General features: G+C 46.3%; 3 protein-coding genes across 3 annotated transcripts in view; 2 read left to right on the forward strand and 1 right to left on the reverse strand.

Annotated features, from left to right (window-relative positions):
- Window positions 1–206: 206 nt before the first annotated feature.
- T265_05734 (hypothetical protein) lies at window positions 207–1,859 on the forward strand (the record flags this gene model as incomplete). Its single annotated transcript, XM_009170807.1, has 7 exons — window positions 207–328; window positions 370–422; window positions 558–685; window positions 717–918; window positions 954–1,088; window positions 1,120–1,694; window positions 1,731–1,859. The coding sequence occupies 7 exons, from the start codon at window positions 207–209 to the stop codon at window positions 1,857–1,859; spliced, it is 1,344 nt and encodes a 447-aa protein (XP_009169071.1).
- Window positions 1,860–13,702: 11,843 nt separating this feature from the next.
- The window catches only part of T265_05735 (hypothetical protein), a gene marked incomplete at both ends in the record, with an annotated part of 23,548 nt that continues 13,214 nt past the window's right edge, over window positions 13,703–24,036 (forward strand). Inside the window, 3 exons of the mRNA XM_009170808.1 lie at window positions 13,703–13,860; window positions 14,486–15,089; window positions 22,943–23,230. Coding sequence (XP_009169072.1) covers window positions 13,703–13,860; window positions 14,486–15,089; window positions 22,943–23,230 — 1,050 coding nt within the window. The remainder of the gene's footprint in view (window positions 13,861–14,485; window positions 15,090–22,942; window positions 23,231–24,036) is intronic.
- T265_05736 (hypothetical protein) overlaps window positions 20,827–24,036 on the reverse strand; it is a gene marked incomplete at both ends in the record, with an annotated part of 3,846 nt that continues 636 nt past the window's right edge. The window contains 2 exons of the mRNA XM_009170809.1: window positions 20,827–20,968; window positions 20,995–21,126. Coding sequence (XP_009169073.1) covers window positions 20,827–20,968; window positions 20,995–21,126 — 274 coding nt within the window. The remainder of the gene's footprint in view (window positions 20,969–20,994; window positions 21,127–24,036) is intronic.

Consider the following 24,036-nt stretch of genomic DNA (forward strand, 5'->3'; position numbering starts at 1 on the left):
CCAGATTTCGAAAAGCGCTCACAATGTTTACCGGGAAGCTCAGTCAGTTCAGTTTGATGCCTTTATTTATACTCATGGTAACTCATTATCAAGTTTCCCTAGGTAAGAATACTGAATAATGGGGGCCGTCATTTGGAATGACGCGCTTGTTTGGCTGGACTGCTTTGCTGCATACGGCGCAAACCGCTTTTTTTCTCGTGCCCGTCATGCTCGTGCTTTTTGAGACCGCTGCGGGTTATGCGGTCTTCAAGGTTCACGATGAGGCGGGCGCTCGGGAGGTGTCGGACCTGTCAAAGGCGTTTGAGGACACAACTGCGATGAGCCAATTGTGGGTGAATCGTTGTTCATCCGCTAATTCGCATCCTACAGAGTCCAGCTGGAAAAATTCGTCCAGTTTAAAGATACCAGGGATGCCCTAGCTGGTGAGTCAAATCTGCAGTCTGTGGAGATTTCCTGATGATAATTGTGGACTAGAGTCTCATATTCTAGCTTGACCGACAATAAACACGCTGATTTTTAGTCGATTTTAAGTCGGATGTCGCGCATGTCTGTTTTAGCCGTCACGGACGTTGTCGAAGGCCGGATTTCCAAGAAGCTGAAGAAGCTACTAAAGAAGTTATACGTCAAGGAACTTCGTGATGACGTGCTTGCAGTTGCCGACAAGAAGCTGTCTATGGACATTTCGGTAATTGCCTCCTATTCTGTTTTATTTGTAGTCTAAAATGAACATCTCGACTATTTCAGACTCGTCAGTTCAGAATTTGATGCGGGCTATCCGTTGTCACCTGAGTTCGTTGTTGCCAGTGGTGGACGATGGACACCTGACACGTATGCGGTTGGGCCTTGCGCACAGTCTTGACCGCTACAAACTAAAGTGCAACCCAGACAAAATCGATACGATGATCGTACAGGCCGTTGGTTTGTCTCATTGTTTCGTTTTACATCTCTGTTAGGTCTTTTGGATGAGCTGGACAAGGAAATAAACAATTATATCATGCGTACGAAGGAGATGTACGGGTGGCATTTCCCGGAACTCTCGAAAATTGTAACCGATAACGTGGCCTATGTCAAGGTAGTGAAACGAATAGGTAGGACTGATCCGTTCCGTTACACGATTAGGTCATAGGGAGAATGCAACAACTATTGATCTCAGTGACCTTGTACCTGATGACGTGTGCGCCCAAATTCGCGAGGCATCCATTGTTTCTCTGGGCACCGAAGTGGTTGACGCAGACATCGAGATGATAAACGGTATGTGCGATCAGGTCTTGGAGGTCGCTGAATCTCGCACGAACTTACAGGACTACGTCATGAAGCGTATGATCGCTGTGGCACCCAACCTTACTGCACTTGTGGGGGAACTCCTGGGGGCACGACTGATTGCTCGTGCAGGGACCCTGGTGAATCTTGCCAAACATCCTTCATCAACAGTCCAAATACTCGGTGCCGAGAAAGCATTGTTCCGCGCTCTAAAGAGTCAGCATAACACGCCGAAGTACGGGATACTTTACCACGCGTCTTTGATAAACCAAGCAGAACCTAAGTTAAAAGGGAAAATGTCTAGGATGCTGGCGGCTAAAGCATCCCTGTCCGCCAGGTTAGACGCACTTGGGGAGGAGGGTGCGGATACGGAGCTGGGTATCCGGTCACGGGCCTATCTTGAAAATAGATTGCGGCAGTTGGAGGAAGGCACTGTAAGTCTTATTGCATTTATTTGAGCATCGTTTTAGTTCAACCCACGAATTTCCGGCGTTAAACGCAAATGGGAAGGAGTCTCAAATCACGTCACTCCCAAGTCTGAACAAAAGGGGGAGCGGAAAGGATTCAAGCCGAAAAGACTCAAAACTGAGCAATCTTGATTATTTTGCCATTTTGTAAATATATATCCTGCATAAATGCTGCCTCATGGCTTTGGTTTTCCCGGGGTATAGGAATTTTGTGGCTTCAGGGTGGCCATTGATTTGCTTTCGCTATTACTGCTACCTCATCGCTGACGATCCGTGGTACATTAACGCTGAAGATATCGTCGGAGAAGCTATGGCGTTGAGTTCGCTTTCCATCCTAGGAGGTAGGTGTATGACATACGGCCGTCTTATCGGCTTTACTTCGTTGGTGTTTCTACCACGCTCGAAGGTGATAGTCGGTTGTTCGGCTATGATTTGTGGATGGTCCCTTATAAAGAGCGCTCATTTCAGCTCGATGATTAGTTATCCGGACTTGAGTGTGAGTAGCTTTTCCGGTTGCGACATCATAAGAGTGGCATCTGGTATGTCGTTCACTGTCTGCGCGCTGCCTGTCGACAGTAGTGTGGTCGCCCGGAACAATTCGGCTCGATTGTGCAAGGGTGAGTTTCATATAGCTCTCTGGCTTCAATGTGAAAGAGTTAGTGTCCTCCATTAGAAATCGCAAATTTGGCTAGCTTCCGGTTTGCTGTTGCGATTCAATTTGCTATATGTCACGTCAGAATGCTCTTCATATCTAGAGCAATAGCCTCCGCTTTCCAGATGTGATAAATTAGTGCAAGAAGGCTGAGTGGTCACGTTTTATGTATGTGCGGACCTCATCTCGACCGCACCCGCCTAACCTTGATGAATCTGGCCGTATCTCAACCCTCATACATATTTCATGTGACGTAGCACCCACACACCGAAGGGATGCTTCGGCTGGATGTTTTTTTACTGCCCGTTAACTGCCGCATGACGTCTGCTTCGTAGTGGTGCTCCCACTCGCTCAACCGGGCTACAGCAGGCTGCTAGCTCTTCGTTTGGGGGTGGATGGCCAGGGTGTGAACATGATTCCAGTTGAAGAAATTGGACTAGGTCACCAGTGGTCATAGTTGATGTGCAGTTTTGTCGTTGTTGGCCTGTTTTCTGCTGCCTTATAAATATTTCTGCCTCCCGGTTCGGCATGCGCTTCACACCTGCAAAGTGTAAGTTGGTATTGTAAGAGTGGATAGACTCGAGTCTATAGTTGTTATAGGATTTTGCCCTATCTTTGGGGCGAGATGGTCCAAGTGGTTGGAGCGCGTGGTACTGTAAGAGTGGATAGACTCGAGTCTATAGTTGTTATAGGATTTTGCCCTATCTTTGGGGCGAGATGGTCCAAGTGGTTGGAGCGCGAATTTACTGACCAGAAGGTCCGTGGTTCGAACCCGGCCTCTGCCACTCGACTTCCCCTGTCTAGGCCTGGGCGACCTGGCAGTATCCCAGCCCTCGTGCTTCCTTCGGGTGGCATGGTAGCTAGGCACCGGAAGGGTGCTACAGCTGAACGATTTTTTTTCCATCTTTGAAATAAAGCTGGATGTCACGCGATACGTTATATGCTTCAGGTTGGTGAAAGCCGTCGTAGATCCGACAAATCGTTTTGGAATTTCGTTCGATAATTACAAGTTCTGTTGTATATTCACGCATTGCAAACAGGAGGGTAGTGCAGCATCTGGTGTGTGATCATTATTGCTTTATCTGGAGCGGTATTATGACATTCACTGAACCTCTTGCACAGGCTTGGCCGGGTGAATACAGCTACCAAGTCAGGTTGGAACACGCACGAGTACTTGTTCCTCAGGAAATGAACTGCTTTGGTAGTGCGTTATATGAAAATCTATCCCTACCCTAGCAACGACTTTCATAGTGTAGCTGTAAACATCTGTTGTACGGAAGGAGCACTCATGTGGTCCTCACAGACCAATCTTACGATGATCGGAAATTCTCCTTCCGTACCATTGCTGCCATGCCACCCGAAGCAAACAAGAGGGCTGAGATACTGCCGGACTCGAACCACAGACCTTCCGGTCAGTAAATTCTAACTTTAACCGTTGAACCACCTCGAGACTTGGCCCGTCCGCAACAACCGTAAGCCTCGTGTGATCTCTTGGCCGTTGGATGCAAAATTTCTGGTGTTGTTGCACCCGCCAGGTGTTATTCTTATACTTGTATGAATGATTATTTCCAGGGTCATGTGAACAATGGCATGGACATTATATGGCCTGCTTCAGAAGTTGGGTTGGTGCCAGCTGCTCGTTACAATCTTGGGGTGTTTTGTAACAAAACTAGAAGTTCGTAAACCCAACCTGAGATGATCGTTAAAGTTCGCGATGCGTGTTTTGCTGTTCAACTGTTGGATGTTGCCCTGATAGCATCCTAATCACACTCCCGATCATAGAGTACGTGTTCTCGAGCAGTTAAGTCCACAGATACCCATTAAGTACTGAGGCTACGATAGTTTGGACCTGAAGTGGATGCTTGTAATGATAGTTCCCAAACGTTCCACTTATTGTGTGGTACAACAGCAATCGGTTTGCAAAATTAAAAAAGCTAAATAAATATTACTTTCGCTTAAGGGGCTCACGAATAACGCAATCGAATGAGAAGTCCCGACGTGGTTTAAACGTTTGTACGTGGGGTGTGTTACTGTCAGGACGCCCACATCTAGACGGGAGGATGAGTAAGGTCCTCGGCCACAGCCTGACTGCAAGGCAGTGGGGTTTTGCGGAAACTCCAGGTATACTACCATTTTTATAGAACAAGTCGCCACACATGTTCCAACCTGAAGTGTAGAATACCGTCAGTCAAACCTCTTACTAATGACCAACATGATCGCAGAGATTCTTCGAGTGTCACGAATACTCTTCAGTATAGCTCAATGGGTCGTGGAGACCCATAAACCTTCACACCGCGGTTAGGTCCAGTCCCTTCTTGCAAAGACTCGATAGGAACTGTTGATTCTTCACCGACTACTGCAGGCAACGACGGTTTAGGAGCTTGCACAGAGCGGTGACTTATTTTGTTTGTAGCTATCACGAATAATCGTATTTATGAAATGGTCAGTAGTAGGAAAGCGTCTTCTTTGTATACAATTCACCAAGTGATTCCTTCCAGTTAAACCACAGTTCTCCACACTATCCATCCTTTCCACGATGCTTCCTAAAAACCCACCATCAATCGAGCTCAGACCTATATATGTCTGCAGTTAGGGCGCAAATTTACTGACTACAGGGTCCGTGGTTCGAACCCGACCTCCGCACTTCGACTTCCCCTGTCTTCGGCTTGGGTAACCTGGCAGTATCCCAGCCATCGTGCTTCCTTCGGGTAGCATGTCAGCTAGGTACCGAAAGTGTGCTATAAGTAAACGGAAACCGAATCGCTCTGGTCCGTATGACATTCTCACACCCAATGCAAACCTCTCCTTGATCACAGCATTTCCACTATCATAGAACTCGGCTTTCTCTGAGGTTTCCCTCCTCGCATACCTAGTCAGCTGCATCTTGTCTGTTTATGTCAGCCGTTATTTGAGCTTTCGTTTTCGCCCACAAACTAAGTCACGTGCACTTTTGGAGTATGCTGGAATCACATGCCTTTTGGTTGCAGCTCCGGACCTAATGTAATTTGGCTTACAGTAGCTGAATCTAAAGGACCCGTGGTTCAAAAGGCTCATATTTCGACAGACGCCCACGCAGGGGCGAGATGGCCCAAGTGGTTAGAGCGCAAATTTACTCACCGGAAGGTCCGTGGTTCGAATCTGACCTCCGCCACTCGACTTCCCCTGTTTAGGCTTGGGCAACCTCTCAGTATCCCACCCTCGTGCTTCCTTCGAATGGCATGGCAGCTAGGCACCGGAAGGGTGCTACAGCTGAACGCCAAGCGAACTATATAACCTTGCAACATGCTTAGACCTTCTTGTTGTTAGTCATATCCATGTAGTCTGCCTCAAATGACACCCCGCTGAATAAAGCCTAGAGCACTGTTGGTCGGAAGCTGGCGACAAAGATTCCCCGTCGCCCGCGCCCCACCCCACCCAACTGGAGTTTCACTGTGTTCCTATGCCGGATGAAACTAGGGTTGAAACCTTGAAAATAAAACGTCGCTGTAGTCATTCAACACATACAGTTCGATTTCAGTCTTTTCTTGATTCGCTACACTGACCAAATCTTGGTTATTGCACTCGAACTAAGCAAGTGGAATTGACCAAAGTCCAGATGACCCAAAACCGTCACGAAGAGACTGGACCTTACCGTGGTGTGACGGTTTGCGCACCTCAGCGATCCATTGAGCTATACTGGAGAGTGTCCCGCGACACTCACAGAGTCTCTCATACCAGGTTGGTCAATGGTTAGAGGTCTGACGAACACAGTCTCCTGGCCCTCCAGGTTGGGGGTTGGAACATGTGGCGACTTGTTCCGTAGAAATGGTAATGCATTTGCATTTCCCGCCAAACACCGCTACCTTGCGGTTAGGCTTTTGAGCCAAAGGCTTTGGTTGAAGACCCTAATCGTCCCCTGGCAGTATCCCAGCCCACGTACAACCATGAAGTGCGGCAGTGAAGCATCGGTTTTGAACACTGATGTCATGCTGTCCATGATGATGATGATGATGAGATGACCCAAAAACTTGGGGGAAGATCACAGAAAGCCGCCGCTCTGTAACTTTCTTCTGGTTTGATGATGCGTACTTCCAAGTTTCAGGCCCACAAGGTCTCTTGTTATGACGACAATCTGGAGGGTTAGTTCGTCTAGTGGGTTGGCCGAAAGTAACGGTGTATGGTTTACGTTGCCGGTATCATATTCCCCGAAGGCTGTTCGCCCCGGTGTATTGGCTGCAAGAAGCCGGGGCCCTCGTTCTCCGGGCTGATTCGAGCACACTGGCCTTGTTTTGGGGTGACTACAGTCGATCACAAAAGCTTAAGATATCTTTTTGGACACGGGTTGGGATCAACGCAACCACTGCAGTAGGAGACCGCAACTGTAGCTAGCGGTGGTGCCGCAGATGGGCCTCAGGTTTCTTGGTATCGCTTCGCAGTTTGGCTGTTCAGACTCGTTAGAAACGAACTAATCAGCGTACGCAGTCAGATGACGTACGCTGTTACTTCTGTGTACTTCTAGGCCATGCGCGCCACACAGTTGAGCTTCTCCTGAACTTAGTCTGCTGACATGTGCGTTGCAGTTCCCTCCTGGAATGACTATGTCTGAGTCCAGTGCTATCCGCACAACTGCGGACTCAAGGGGCGCTGAAAAACAGGCTGTTTTTCGTCTCTTTGACGGGACTTTTTTCATGACCTTGCTGGTCCGATTGCACAAAGTTGGCTGGTATGTAGTAGAATAGTGGAACCGGTGTAGTAACCTACTGCGATGCGCATGGGCGAGATGGCCGAAGTGGTTAGAGCGCGGATTACTAACCTGAAGGTCCGCGGTTCGAATCCGACCTCCGCCACTCGACTTCCCCTGTCTAGGCTTGGGCAACCTGGCAGTATCCCAGCCCTCGTGCTCCCTTCGGGTGGCATGGCAGCTAGGCACCGGAAGGGTGCTACAGCTGAACGCGATGCGCATACCAGCAGTTCCTCAAGCCGAAACTGCTGGCATTATGCGACATCTACTGAGGACAACGACAGTTAGGATCGAACTGTTGAGATCGCATTGTGTGGCCTTGTTTCTGGTGAACAGTACCAAGCGTTTCAACGACACCAAGGACTGCTAACCGCTCAGTCATGCTGATTGTTCCAACCGTGTGGCAGGCGGGACGGGTTGAATGGATATCCTAGGCGGATGGTGGCATGGAATGGAACTCACAGCGTGGAGTAAAATTAGGCTTGGTTTAATCAAGACGGTTTGTTGAAAAGTGTATTGTCCGCGCAATTGTTCGTAGATTGCGTTTGGTCAGTCGGACTGACACTTCCCTGTAGCTCAATTGGAAGTAGGTTTTCTTAGAGGGTTCGATCCTCAAGACTACGGAGGAGGTATTCAGTTTGTCATGCGACTGAATATACCGGCGAGCACTTAAACGATTTGATCCAGATATGTATCTAATCATGAGACAAATGAAATTTCACATTTCAAGCTGGAATAAACTTAATCGACAGGCTCATTGTGAGTTGGCTCAGGGGGCGAGATGGCTTAGTGGTTAGAGCGCGAATTTACTGACCGGGGTTCGAACCCGACCTCCGCCTCTTGACTTCCCCTGTCTAGGACTGGGCAACCTGGCAGTATCCTAACCCTCGTGCTCCCCTTGTGTGGCATGGCAGCTAGAGACCGAAAGGGGGTACATCTGAACGATTGTCTTTCTATCGTGGTGAATTCTGAAGTGTAGGCCGGAACTTCGTAGTCGACCGTAGAACTCTCGTTTATTCTCAAAATTTCCACTAAAAAAAAATAAAAGTTTCACCCCGACGCATAAAAGTAGAGTATTTTCGCCGTTTGCCACACGAGTCTACAAGAAAAGCTCATGAACGCAGGATGCTTCTTCAGACTTCAGAAGTCCTACCCACCGACGGAACGCCGTTTCCAAAGCACACTGTAGTTAAAAAACATGGGAAAGTAGTTGGACATAAACTATGCAGACGTGACAGTCGAATGACTAGTGTTCTATCACAATTTGAGCTCAAACCGAAGCCAATCCTCCGGGCGTTCAGATGACTACGGCTCACAAGATCTATGCTACATAATGCGAGGCTTCGATTTTCGCAGCCATTAATGACACTGTGGCGTTTCTTTCCTTTTTATAACTCGTTTATGGTGTGGTGATCTATTGATTTTAGATCCTATACGACGTATCCCTCTTCCACAACTGGCAATAAGGAGGAGGGAGCTTTTAGAGAAACCTGTGGACAACCCGGGACGCTCCAACCTGTTCAGATATGTGCCAGTTCGACTGGACATATTTTAGGCTTTGTCAATCTAGTGTTGTGCATTAATGTAGATATCAACTGCTTTGGCTTTGGGCGAGATGTCCCAACTGGTTAGAGCGCGAATTCATTGACCGGATCAACCTTCAGCTAGGCACCGAAAGTGTGCTACAGCTGGACGATTCGGTTTCTCACCTGCTCCAGGACCATTCGTTACTTGAGGTTCGAAAATGGAGTTGTACAATTATCTACGGTTGCCGGTTGTGGTGTACATTCCCGAGTTACCGTATGGAATTTACAAGCCTTGGGGAGCCCAGCAATCCTACTGAAAAGGGCATTTCCAAACCGGCTAATCAGATGTGATAAAGTGAACTCCCTCGCAAGCCAAAGCCAATTAGGGTCGGTGATTGGATGACAGTTTTTGAACTGAGATTGTAGTTCAAATCCCAAATGACGCTCTGATGTGAATAAAATCTTTTATTTCCAGTGCAGTTCGGATAGCTTGCAATGCGTTTTTTTTCGGAAAGTCAATGATTGTAGAATGGTAGACATTCAAGTGCGAATACGGGCTTCAAGAAAAAATTGGCATCCCTTCCCCCCAGTGATAAAGTCAATAAACCAATTCCAACACATTACCATCAATAAACTATAGGATCCAATTGCGAATACGGGCTTCAAGAAAAAATTGGCATCTCAACCCTCCAAGGGATAAAGTCAATAAACCAATTCCAACACATTACCATCAATAAACCATAGGATTCCGTGAACAACCTAATCGACATCGGGAGATCTGACCAAACTGGTAGTTCTTTATGGGCTGGGATAAGTTGTGAAATGATGATGCAAAGGTTTCCGGAATTAGTAATCATATCCCGTTCTCTCCCCAGTCCGTTTGTGTCCGACTTGGTATGAACGATGCGATCTGTGACCAATAGAGATTATACCTTGGTCGGTTCCGACTATCGTTTCTCCACATTGCCGAAACTACCCGAACTGTCAGATATTTCCGCTAAATATGGAGTGAGTAGTGGCGACAGAGTCTGGCAGTAACTTGTCGGGTGCTGTATCCCGTATTCACAAGAATCAACCAATATGTCGGAAGTAGACCATCGGCTCAAGGGACTCAACTAAGGTGCGCAACGTCCTGTTTAAGTAAACAAACACCGTTTGCTCACACCTTCGAGACGGGAAATGACCCGTCCGTTTTTTCTGGTAGTTCGATTCGGGGACAGCGCCGGAAATTGCCTCCTGCGACCACGATCTTACGGATCGAACTGCATTATTGTCAGCCCTGGTTCTAGGGTAAATACCGTTCAGTGTGAAGTTACTCATTAGAAAATAAGGACTAAGCGGTCACAAGCCGCAAGATACGAAAGTAGTAAATGTCTCGTCTGCGCAGTTTCCGAAAAATCGAGGACTTTTCTGAACTTTTATTGGATACTGAATACTGCAATGCGGTTCCCTAATTTCCGTAGTAAACTTCACTTTCCACCACACACGAGCCTGGCACTAAGCTACTCACATGCCTCATCAGTAGTATATGCTAATTGATCATGAGTCCGCCCCCTCGAGTATTGTGTTGGGCATGAAAGCAACTGTTCGGACATGGTGAGGTTCCACGATTAAGATTGTCCTTGTTTGTCCCCAACCGCCACCCACCTCCATGGCATCATGCCCTATAGTTTTTCGTGCTCTTGGCGATACATTCTTGTTAATTTTGAGGTTCGTTCTCAGTGGCAGTCCTCACTGACTGGCTGAAATGGTTCTCCGTTCGTCAGCCGAGCATAGGTGACCAGATAGCGCTGTTACAAATTACTGTTGGACAGCCCACAGCCGGTTCTACCCTTCTTGGGGCTCGTCAGGTGGGCACAGCCCGCCGAGTATCCGTCAATTTTATGTACTGCTTGAAGAACGGAATTCGCCCCCCCCCCACAGGAGACTCAAATGAGTTTTCCCTTGGTGATGCCTTTTGCCTTACCTTATTGGGTTTTTCGGTAGGAATCAAGAAAAAACGGTCAAATTTCCCGTTAACTGACAGCTAGTGCAAAGTAAAATTAGCGCTGAACTCCCGTTTTGTGGAACCATAACGACCTGGAAAGAAACCTCTGCCTTGGGAACACATCGTGGAGGGAAATGGCTTCAGAATTTCACGTCCTTCGTATTTCGAAGACATTATCCCCCTCTCTAGAAAATTCAAAAGTCTCTTCTTCATGGTCATACCTTTTATGATAAAGAAGGACTTATCGTCATGCACTTTGTTTGTGATCCTGGTCTTGTTTTCAGTTCAGTTTTCCCGCTCATGAACCATGCACCAGTGGTTCCAGCTGCTACAGCTTCTTTCATAGAAGGTAAGAAGGACAAGGGAAGGAGAGCCGCAAGTTGGAGGCAATGCCGTATTGACGACGAGTGAATCTGTTTGTCCAGGGCGACAAAAGGTGAAAGCCATGAAGTGAAAGCGATAGCTTTGATACAGGAAAGTCATTGGTTTCGTGACTTATTCATGGCAGGTAATGTTTTGTTAGCTCGGATGCATTAGTTGGTAATTGATCAGTTGGCTGTTGATCTGTTCGCCGAGCTTGGCGACTGATTTGCAAACGTTTTGTCACCATTCGATGAGACATCTTCAGTGAGCTGTTGGTTGGGTAGTCCTTCTCTTCGTGCCTGCGTTTATATGGTTGACAAAGAGCAGTTTTTGGGCTATAGCCTGATTGGCCATTGACTATCATCGGACTTGGATTCTGATTGGTCCGACCATAATCTGTGTTGCGTTGTGCAACACAAAGAGAACAAACACTACCGAGGAGCTGGAAGACGAAGAATCTGATTCACAGCCAAATGGCTGGTTGATTGCAGATTAGCCAGTAGATCTCAGCCTTGGGTTCAATGGTCAGGTTACCATATCTTGAAGGGGCATTTAATTGAGTTCATTTGACACGCAAAGTTTATCAAAACCTCGGGACCTAGTGAGCCTTAAAAAGAACGGAAACGGCAGCAGGTGGCTGATGAATTTTCAACAGCTTTACGAGTAGTGTGTTTTGACTATTCACTATTCGAAGCTACTGAGTTGAATGGGAGCGTTGACGGGTAACTCAGCTGCAATTTACTTCACTCACAGTGTTCTTAATTGGCAACTGGGTGTCCATTGCAGTGTATGTGCCATTTAGTGTTCAACTAAGGAATGAGAATGATGTAGAATCAAAAAAATAAAATAAAAATAATTCAGATGGAACACCACTTCGGTGTCTAGCTGCCATGTTACCCGAAGGGAACACGAAGGCCAGGTTGACCAAGCCTAGACAGGGGAAGTCGAGAGGCAGAGGTCGGGTTCGAACCTCGGACATACCGGCCAGTAAAGTCAACCCCGATGTTGAATCAGGGATTAGGCCTACCGGACGAGTCCAGGAGGAGAACGAAACTGGTCCTGCATTGTCTAGAGGTTCCACCGACACCATGAACAGAGTTGTTTCCAACAGCCTTTGGAGTTTACTCTCTGAGTAAGCAGCATGTCGGAGTGAGGATCTCATCACTGCTCTGAACTGAAACGTCGCAGTAACCCGAGTAATCTTTGTTCACCAGTCGTGAGTAGTTCGACAGATAGCGAGAAAGCCCCATGCTTAGAGTGCGAATTTACTGTTCGGAAGGTCTGTGGTTCGAACCCGACCTCCGCCTCTCGACTTCTCCTGTCTAGGTTTGGGAAACCTGGTAGTATCCCGACCCTCGTGCTTCCTTCGGATGAAATAGCAGCTAAGTGCCGACAGGATTCTACAGCTGAACGATTTGTGAGTAGTTCTAGCATAGATAGAATGATGTTGCCAGTCAAGCGGTGGGAACACTCGTGTGTCCAAACGGCAGATGTTCGACACTACATTGAAATGTGCATGCGGCGCGAGAAAGGTTGAGAAAGACTGTCCAATGAACGAAGTGATAGTCACTGAATTCATTGACGCATAGGACAAGGGTGTGAGGCCAAGATTAACTCAGGAAGTGATTTCATTTCACCGTCTTCATCGGACGTACAGATGTATCCTGCTAGTGTTGTTTTGCCCCAAAATCCGAAATTAGAGGCCAGAGCGATCCGTAATGGGTCATTGATCTTGCATGTGAAGGTTTCATCGGACGTACAGATGTATCCTACTAGTGTTGTTTTGCCCAAAAATCGGAAATTAGAGGCTAGAGCGTTCTGTAATGGGTCATTGATCTTGCATGTGAAGGGGCCAGAACGCGGTTCTCGTTCGTTTTTGTTGCTTTGTGGACTGTCTTGGTCCCATGCAACATTAACAGCACAAAATGCTCGTTCTCAAGCAGATACTGTTCACTTAAGCGCAGTTTGTAGGCGGAAAGTGTTTCTCAGATTGCGGGAGAAACTCACCAGCCAGTTGTACCAAATGCATCTGACAGTAGATTTGGAACGTGTTGAGAGCAACCATGCTTAAATGGACTGCATTCCAATGCACACACTCGGGCGATTTCTCCCTGGGGGCGACTCCAATGGTGTTCGCGCGCCTGAGAGAATTCACCGACAGTTTGTTAACTGTCAGGAAGGTCACGTACTTGAAAATAACATCAAAATGCCCGAAACCTACTGAGACCTCCCCAAAATCTCAATAGGGAAGCCGGCAAGCATCCAGGCAGGTCAATCACCCAATCAATTTAGCAGATGAGTGTTCAGACACACGACCGACTACCAAGAATGTTCGGGCATTTGATAGAAGCACGGTCGATGTTGATCGATGTTCACTTAGAACGGACAGGCTGGATCAATGTCAAAAAGTGCTTTTTGAATAGCGTGGGGCTGTTGTAGCTTTTGTACTCGCTTGTTTGCAACACGGCTGTTGTGTTCTTTGCCGGTGACTCTTTTTCGGTGTAGCACTTAGATATGACGCTAAGACGGTCATTTTTGAATGGTGTGGAGTAGAAATGTTTTGTTATACAGAAACTGTAGGCTGCGTACTTTGTGTGATCAGATGAGATGTCCCGAACTTTGTAACAACTGAAACGTGGGGCATCCTTTGTGCGGCACATTTAGTTGACGAATCGTCGTAAAAACATAAATCTTTCGGCTGTAGCACCTTTTCGGTGCTTAACTGCCATGCCACCAGAAGGAAGCATGAGGGCTGTGATACTTCCAGGTTGCCCAAGCCTAGAAAGCGGAAATCGAGAGGCAGAACTCAGGTTCGAACCACGGACGTTCCGGTCATTAAATTCGCGCTTGAGCTATCTTCACCGAGAGATTCAGCGGAGAACCATGTATGCAAATGAGTGTTTTTTTAGTTCTCATGCACTTTGGGTTTAATTAAAAACGTGAGGTTGATGTAGACTCGAGGACTGGGCCAATTCGATCGTGGGCTGTCCAAGAGTTTTCAGCAACCTCATGAAAATATACTGCCATCTAGAACAACATAGCAACTAAACTATAAGGCAGCCGTTGTGCACCACATTCAGTTGAAAGATAGTATAAACGAGTGATTCATCTTAGATTCAGGTAAGCTTCCCAGGAAAACCAATTTGGCATGCAAACAAGTGTGTTTGTCGCCCATTGAGACATGTTGAAGGTGGATGGGGCTTCAGAGTCTCAGCCTGGCTGCTTTGATAGGACAATACAATGTTACTGATTGAGGTTTAGTTACTTTGAAGGCAGAATTCTATGGAAGTCACTGGCCATTTTAGAATTTCCCCAATTTTCCTGGCCTTCACAAACGCTGCAACCTGGAGGCAATGCTCGCCAATGATCATGGACCCAAAAACAACATGGCGTCAAGCACAGACTTTGACCGTTTGTTCACAAATCCGGTCGGTTTGTGCAAGCAGGCCCTGATAATTCAAATCGCCCACCAAAAGTCCATGGGTTATTGATTTTTTTCATTTTGCAAAGCGACCTATCCACACAGTATCTCACCATTCGGAATAGCTCAAACATGTCCGCAAACGAAACTCTACCGTCCATGGCTGTACGAAGATTCAGTACCCTTCTGGAAGATGCCGAAGAGAGACGATTGGAAGCCAAAGTGGACAAGAACTTGGATAGATTTCGTCAAACCAGATGGGGCATATGGATGGACTTTGCAGAAACGACCACCTTACACGGACCCATTCACATTACAGCCACAAAGGGAAAACTGCGGATCTATTATATCATTGTTGTGGCCATGATGGCTGGAATGTTCTTTGCACACGCTGGTTACCTGTTCAAACAATTTCTAAGCTTTCCTGTGCTAACCGAAATAAAGTATGGTAATATCGATTTCACCTATCCGGACATTACAATATGCCCGAATGCCCCGTTTACTGATACGGAAATCGCGGAAAACGCGAAATTACACGCGACATTAAACGGTACGTTAAAGTTTTGGACAGAAGCACGCCGGGTGAACTTCGGATCACCAACTGCTCACGCCAAGAGGAGTTTTCTCTCGAGCTTTTACAGGTGGTCACATGAAATTGGGAAGAAACCACATCAACATGTTTTGGAATGTCAGGTTAGTCAAGGTCGGTCAAGTCAGGTTGGTTCAAGGTCGACGGAAACTCGAAGACTGCGCCTACCTGGTGGGCTGTCGAAGAGATTTCACCAAATTTTAAAGGCATTGTGTTAAGTCTAGACGACATTGTCCCGTTCCTCTTTTATTCTATGCTGACTTGATCGGTTTGACCCTTGTAACTAAATTAACAATGTTCGTCCAGCAGATTACACAAGGCCTTCGTAGGTAACTTTCCAGCCCAAAGTACTCACTTAAGCAATAAATAAACAGCTTACGAATTTTCTGAAAGTCTGGTAATAGGATGGGAAAACGTCATTTGAGTGAAGACATCCACTTTGTCATTTCTTCTACTGGCTCATATATATCGTTCAGCTGTAGCACCCTTTCGGTGCCTAAATGTCATGCCACCCGAAGGTTGCACGAGGGCTGGGATACTACCAGGTTGCCAAAGCCTAGACAGGGGAAGTCGAGAGGTAGAGGTCGGGTTCGAACCATGGACCATCCGGTCCAAACATTAGTCTGGCGAAAATCGCAAAGCAAGACCAACAAAACGCGTGCAAATTCGGGGAGTCACGTGGGACCAGTAACTGACCGTGCAGCCACGTGATACTCAGTATCCGAACAAAAATGTATGTACACAAAGCTGAGGAAGAAAGATTACAAGTGCTTCCTTGATAGAACGAGACTTGATCCCCATACTGCGACGTCCCGAATATCGTGACAGCTGAGCTATCAAGCAGTTCATTCATAAAAACGAGAGATTTAGCTGGGATTCCGGTGGGCTTCTCGCGAAAACCCAACTGGTGAGCAAACGAGTGTATTTCATACCATCTCGGTTCAGAGCTAATATAAGGTTGACGGTAACTCGAGGACTGTGTCTACCTGATGAACCCAGTAGGGTCGGAAAAGACCTATTATAGACTGTCGATGAGTTTTCATCAAGCTTATTAGTAGTGTTCTTGGAAGAAAATATACCACGATATCCCAAATGCTGCACCAACTCAGACTTGAAGAGACTGAAGAATACCATAAACGAGAGATTCAGTGGCGTACAGTAGCGCGGTAAGTTTCCGGTTTGGATTCCCCGAACGGCCTAATATTTAACGCAACCCTACACAAGCTACAAATTCATGTATAAAGCAATGATTCCGTAGATGAATGTACTTTTGCTAGCGAAGCGTATGTGGTTCTGTGATCTTTGATTCCTCACCTGGTGATTAAGCACAAGTTTACTTGAAAAAGATTTTTTTTACCATAGCTCACCTCCAAACAAACGGAACCATATGGTTTTTGTTCACGTGGTGAGAGATCGATCGGAAATCAAGCCCGCGATATTCTTGTTCCGAACAGCAGCCCTGAGACGCCTTATCCGCGAGAGAGAGAGGATTTGCTGATGTAGTTCGTCCTTCACGCCTCAAAATCCCCATAAATCAATGCGCTGTACCTTAACTGAGCTCCGACATGGCGTATTGACTGACAATTCGCTAGTCCTGTTTTGAGATCTCATACATCTCAACCCTCCTGGATGACTCACGTTGACACTTGGTAGTACTGAGTATTCCAATATATGGCCGTGTTATTAAACGTTCACCATGGCTAATTGATCCATTTTTTTGGTATGAGGGAACATCCATTCCACATTCAGGTATGGAAGATATTGCCTCATCGAAGGACAGCCAATCAGATGTGTGACTCACGTTTTCTCATATTCCATGCCTAAACATGAGTGTGGACAGAGTAACGCAACGTTTCGTAGTCCAAACTTCAGATCTTTGTCATCAAACTGTCGGGTTCTTCTGGCACAAAACCTAGTTGGTGACTGTTTTGACACAGAGGTCGAGAAGTGTCAGTAAGCATATCATCTACACAGTAATTTGAAGTGCACCGGAGTGTTTTCGGAATGAACAGACCACCGAGTGTCACCGAAGTCCTTCTCATGGATTCGCAGAGCCACTTTTATGTTATTTGGTGTTTTTGCTTCGGCTGCAACAGTCATGTAAGTTCTGGGGATTAAAACTGATCAGAATCGCAAGAAGGCACGTCTACCGAGATATTACCATGGTGAATGATTGTCACATTGGAATTGGAAGAGAAGAGCCTTGGCAACCACGTGTTTTCACCGGCTCATCTTCTGGCCGGTGCAGATCAAACGTAGGATGCAGCACAGGACAGGCCAAACGTCAAATGAATTTGGCGTGGGAGATAAGTCATGGTATGTGCTATCTCTAGATGAGAGAACACCGGGCCATCTCAGCTGGAGGGATTGAACAGGTCTTCAGGCGGTTTGCTACATTACGTAACTGGCAAGAGTAATCATGCGTGTAAACGGACAAACAGGCTGTCTATTTTCTATCAAATTTATTCTTTTTAGTTTAGTTACTGAACCGCCTAAAAGACTCATTCTTAGGTTTGGTACATGGTGTTGTGTACCACAGGCGGTGTTGTAACTCCTACATCGATCAGTCGCTTGCTGTCCCGCCTATTAGGGTACACCAGAGAGCACGCCAGCCTCAGACGGCGTTCAATGAAAACCGAGTCATCGCGGAATCTTTTCAAGGTCGAGCTAGGATCTTCGTGATAGGGCGAGATGCGCCGAGCTAAGAAATATTCGACCCTGATTGGCTCACAGTCCGACCAACCAGTGGATGCCATTTTTCGGCCTATGACCGGCCCTCCACATATCCGACTAGTCGACGAGCTGTTCGGCCCGCCGCCTGAAGCATAGCAACAACAATCAAAACCACTTGATAACATTCGAAGAAGTGGAGGGTTGTCTGAAATTGGTGTCATGCTAGACAGCTTTTGAGTCAACAGCTTTTGCGCTCACGAAAATGGTGTCATCAGCATGGTATTATTTCCTGAATCTTAGAATATAAGGTATTGTTTGCATAATTAAGTTTCTTCTCTAGAGTTTCGCCAGCGGAAAGTACGGTCCAGAGTTGCGGTAATTTTCTGTTTAATCCTACCATACCCCATATCAATCCATGCATGCCCAACAACCACGCATTCTCGACATCAAGACACTGATGTTGCCACCTCGACCGATGGTGAAACGTTTGCGACTTAATTGCCAATACATACGTGACACGCTACTCATATGGTCGATGAAAACTCGTCAACAGCCCATGACCAGTTTCACCCTTCTGGGGGTTCATCTGATAGGCACAGTCCCCGAGTTTCAGTCCACCATAATTGCATGAAATTCGACTTATACACTCAACTGTACCAATTCACTTTTAAGGGAAACTCACCCAGCTGGGTCTCCCGTTTATAATGTCATTCTCTAGCTGAGTGTGTTGCGCCAGGCCACCCCGTCTCACTCGCTAGGATATTCGAGATATTACAGCACGTTGTGTAAACGTAAGACACTGCTCAATAAGTTGCTCATAACTCTTCGAGCTCATCAGGTAGGTCACCTGTCTGGAGTCTCGTACCAATTAAAACGTGAGGCAGCCTTTGTGTCGCACAATCAGTTGAAGAAGAACATCATAAACAAGGGATTCAGCTGGGTTCAAGAAGAGTCTCTCGTGAAAAGCGAATTGGTATGCAGATGAAATATTAACTGAGCTACCAATGTTCTCTTCAATTTTGAACATCGTAGACAATAGTTTCAGCGAGAAAAATTCCACGCAACCGACTGTTTGGCAGTTACTATAGGACATTACAAAGCCAGTTAATGATGATGTTTCTTTGGCGTTCTTTGCAGGAGATATCGGGTGTTTTATGGTCACTGCCTCACATCATTTTGCCCAGGAATTCGAAGTAGACCTTATTACCTGTTTCTCTGTCTGCTACTGTCTTAGCTCGGAACATCAAGATGCCGCAGGTAGCAGTGGACGATTTTTGTCTGACAGCCAATAACGTACCAGTACACTAGCCCGGGATGACTTCGCGTGCTATTGATTCTATACAACTATTGTGTTTGACCAGAAATGGAGTGCGGTGACAACCAGGATAAGAACGGAACAGCGTGAGGGCTAGGAGGCTAGGCCTTATTTGGTCAAAACTCCAGCACTGTGAGCTGAAATGAGAAAAAAGTGGAGTAAATTGACAAAATCACACCTACCGTGAACTTCGTATAAGTAATCGCGGCTTAACCATCAATACTACCTCATGGTATCTGGTTCGTTCCCCAGTACGATCCTCTGGGCGTGGGCAAATAGGTATTCATTTACAAGTGTAAAATTGTTTGTTTGAATGATCGCAAAGGGCTGGGACAATACTCTACTGAGTCCTGTCGCCTGCGTTTTTCCATTGAAACTTTCTTACTAAAGCATGTACTACTTATTAAGTTAATCAGTAGTTAAAGAAAACGCCTAAAACCGTTCAGGAGGAATTCCGTTCCATCGTGTCCAATCAAGCACGCTGACACAGCTTGAGCAGAATTTTTTGCCGAAGCGTATAGAACAGTAACCCTGCAACAGAAGTATATGTGGCAGACAACGAGTAAGCAGCACAGTATAACTCATCCATTGGCAGTTGCATTGCTGTTCAGGAACAGACTGGGTTGCTATATGGTTAGGGTGTAAAACCCAACGGGAAAGCGGATAACTGCGCACTTTTACAGTGCATACAAATAGGGTCAGTAGAGGGTTAGGACTCCATAGAGGACGAGGCTGTACGTGTAATATGAGTGAAAAATTCTCTGTGAAGTATTGTATATATGGATCTAGCAGGCGCGCTGATTGGGCCGCGGATCAACGAATCAGCTGTTTAATATTAGCGGATATATTCAGCTGTACGTGTAATCTGAGTGAAAAATTCTCTGCGCGCTGATTGGGCCGCGGATCAACGGATCAGCTGTTTAATATTAGCGGATATATTCTAGGTATGAATTAACCGCAAACAATGGTCGCTAGGTAGTATGAGATGTTTTGCGAAGCTTTCGATGGAGTGAAGATGAGAAGCGTTATATAGAGGTTTCATTCTTATTGGGAATAAGCAGCAGTTCGCGTTACACGAAACTCCAGCAGGGAATCGCAAACCCCGCTAGCAGTTGTAACACAAGGGGCTGAACACCAGTGTGGTTAATTCGCACTTGGAAAGCATATGGCTTCACTCATTACTAAATCATGGAATCCAAATCACGTGGTTCCGCCAGGCAGCTCATCGTCATTATCATCATCGACCGCATGATATCGGTGTTCGACAACTGACGCTTTGCTGCCTTACAAACATGATTTATTTGAAAGCCTTCTGGTGAAGAACAAATAAAGGTGGACCGGGGAAGGGACTTAAAGCTAGTTTACTGCAATCATTTTAGGGTGCCTACACCTCCAGACATTCACTCAGGCAATCTGGATAGAAACTGACAACAGGAACGCCACTGACATCGAGTAGGGGACATATCTTTCGGCGTCTCCAACCAGGCTGAGTGAGGATCACGCGGTCCCCATTCTGGAAGGCGAGTAGCACCGACAACACCCAACTGTTTCGTGATCTCCTTCATACTCCTGTGCCAAGTCAAGGGCTGGCAACCTCTTTGTTTACGCCACTCTGAGTTGGGCATTGAAAACAGCACTCGTCGGCAAACAAAGGCTAGGCATACGCATCGTCCCAACCAACGCAGCTTTTGGTGTTGGACACATTCTTCAATGGGAAGTACCCTTGCACAACCCAAAACGCGCTTTCTAATTGCCCTATTACGGATTCACCGACACCAACCCGCACGAGCTATGGTTCTGAGACAACAATTGTCGAACACCTGAAGACATCTCAATTCCACTGCTCGAATAGGTCAAGTCTCACAGCCACACAACCAAACAATCCGCACCGTAGCTTGATACACAAGTCCCTTGCGATTCAGAGATACATCAGTTTGGCAGCATAGGTGCCTCAAATTAGCCTTGCATATTTGTGCATTCACCTCATCTGTCACACTACAATCAAGATACATGCAAGATACGTAAAACGTTCCACAACTTCGAAAGCTTCCTCTTGGATTGTAATTGACATGTTCAGTGACTGCAAGTCCATGGGTGCAGAGGACAGGATAACTTTGGTTAGCTCATCACTACTAACATCCAAGTTGAGCATGCTGTATATATATATATATATGCATATATGTATATAAATACCTTACCTGGATTATGCGAACTCTCATTGGGTCACTGAACCACAGTGACTTCAAACCCATCTCACACTGCGCGCCGCTCGCAGGCGCGCTCACCCTTCCGAGTTTTGCTAACCTCAGTAGTAACAATCATAGCAATAAGAATAGGAAAACTAATCTTAAGCTCGAGATAACTCACCTGAAGGTCTGTGGTTCGAACCCCAACTAGGCACCTCGACTGCTCCTGTCTGGGCTTAGGCAACCCTTGAGCTCCGTTCGGATGGCATGACACGGAAAGGGTGTTACACACGAAAGGTGATTTTTCTGTTTTCACAGGTACAAAACTCAGATGTGGCTTCTAGCTGGCGAACAAAATTACGATACGTAAACTCATTTCGATGGAGGTGCTTGTCGCTGGGATACTTGCGACAGTTTTTAGTGCCTTACTCTGCGAAACGCAGGGAGATAGTAGATGGAGGCCCATATTTGACTGTTAATTCACTTCGGTTCTTGAAACCAACCTGCACCCGACTTAGGAGGATGTCTTTACAAATGGGTAACCAAGTTAATGCCAACAGCGCAATTTTAAGAAGTGAACTTCGCACTTTAGTTGCTTAAAATCTAAGTAACGCATGACTAAAGTGCTAGCACATCCACTCTCCCCTTGAACTCTTGAAATTCCTCACGGAGTAGAAGTTTTTCAACAGTAACACGCTTCTGATGCCAAAATGTCATGCCGCCCGAAGGAAGCAGGAAGGCTGATATACCTCCAAGTTGCCTAAGCCTACATAGGAGCAGTCGACAGGCGGAGGTTAGGTTCGAACCATGGACAGTTCACTTGCTGATCACCAAGCTCTCTCAAGCTATGGGTCTCCATCCTCTTCGGTGTACGAGCTCGGAGTAGCTGGTTGAAGGAACAGTCAGCTGATAAGTCTGGGTCAGTGGCCTTGTGGATACGGCTTTTAGGAAGTGTGTCTGTTCTTCGAAGAATCAGAAGCTACGTTCGTAATGCACTACTCATAAGGTTGCTGAACATTCTTTGAAACATCACAAACGAGAGATTCAGCTGGGTCTCTTGCAAAACCGAATTGGTTTGCAGATTTTGCTCCACATATGGACTCACTGAAATTCCGGAAAAATGAGAACAGGCTAATATTCGTTTTTGATTGTCCCAACACAGTCAAAGGGACTTAGCTGGGTTGGCTGACGGTGTAATTTTCTGTAGTCAACAGAATGGCACGTCTTCATCAGGTGTTCTGCGACCGACGAGGCCAAGACTGACAACTAAAAGGTTCTGGTTGCATCGGAAGTATCAGATAGTTTAGGCACAACGCACTACTCACATGTTTGCCGAAAACTACTCATTCTTGCGTAGTAGTATATAACGTCCATACAATGTATTGCGATACCTCGACTGTCCTACATGCTAAAACATGGGTCGGTCTTGTGTAGCATATTCAGCTGAAGAAGACCGTCGAAAAAGAGAGATTCCCCGGGAATTCAGGTAAGTCACCCACTTGGCAACAGCAACGAATCCGTATTGAGCTCTTACAGCTTGTGACTTCGGTCCTACACCATGTGACATATCCTAGCAATGACAGAAAGCCCCGGATGTTGTGATATTGTAAAACGCAAATGACTGTCAATGCTAATTCTGGGCTTAATATTGATACCCGGTCTAAAAGGGTCCATAAGCAACGTAGAACGTCAAACCACGGTTAACATTGCTTTCGTAAATATATCGACCGACAATAATGATTCAACGGTTTTTGTCGGTTTCGTTTTTCCATTCCTAATCAAGCTGAAGAAAGAAGAGTGTCTAGTGAGCTTCATCATTACGGAACACCCAATCTACTATCGATGTTTCACACTCCGTGTCGAAACAAAGCCTCCAGTGCCTTCGGGGCCCACCAACGGATTGCGCCTGATCCTTCATCGTGGCCAACCGGAAGCCAATCCTTTGCTGTTGGTCGTTGAAGAAGAACCTGTCATTTTACAGTCTGTCACCTCTAAAGAGGCGTTCAGAGCGAAGGATGGATTCTTCATTACATTTCATGAAAGGGGTACCTTCCCAAATTTCCCAGTTCAGGTGAGATATCACTGTGATGTTTTTTTATTACGGCACTGTGGAAATAAGGAAAAGGGTGGTCCGGATGTCAGAATGAACTCCGTTGATAAGTAAAATCTGTCGTACTACTGGAAAGTTTCTTGATCAATCAAGGACAGCAATCCAAACCACAGACTTCAGGGAGGAACCACACTGGGGCGCTCTGCATGTGACTGAATTGTATTTAGGTAGGACACCGCACCACCATCTTTCAATGCCGCAGCTCACGTCAGGAGGCTGCTTGAACGACAGCTGTTCAGTCTGAGCACTCGCTCGACGTCGCTGTCTTCTCTTTGCACTACTTATATTTCGAAAGTAGGTAGAATATCTTGAAAATTCCGTTGCGGGCTCAAAATTGCCTGGCGGTTTTTGAGGTTCACACTGTTGATAATTTTCAACAAGGACGAAACTGTTGAGATTTAGGTTAACGCCAATTTCGAAGTCATACGGTGACCTTTATTTAAGCACCACAAAATCCTCGGTATTCATGTGCAGACGTAGCCGAACATACGGCAGTAGAAAGTACACATGGGATTCGATAGACTTGTCAACCAGTTATTACCGCTAACCGCCACTTGCCGTCTTCAATCATTTGTGAGACCTAATCACCTGTCGTTTTCTGGAATGAAAGCAGAGCGAGAGTCGCTAAGAAAGTTGTCTATGGGGCATGTGCCACGAATGCGCGGCCATTCATCATCATCATCATATCATCATCATCATCATCATCATCATCATCATCATCATCATCATCATCATCATCATCATCATCATCATCATCATCATCATTC

The sequence above is a fragment of the Opisthorchis viverrini genome (genome assembly GCF_000715545.1).
Source record: "Opisthorchis viverrini unplaced genomic scaffold opera_v5_113, whole genome shotgun sequence".
NCBI classification, from domain to species: domain Eukaryota; kingdom Metazoa; phylum Platyhelminthes; class Trematoda; order Opisthorchiida; family Opisthorchiidae; genus Opisthorchis; species Opisthorchis viverrini.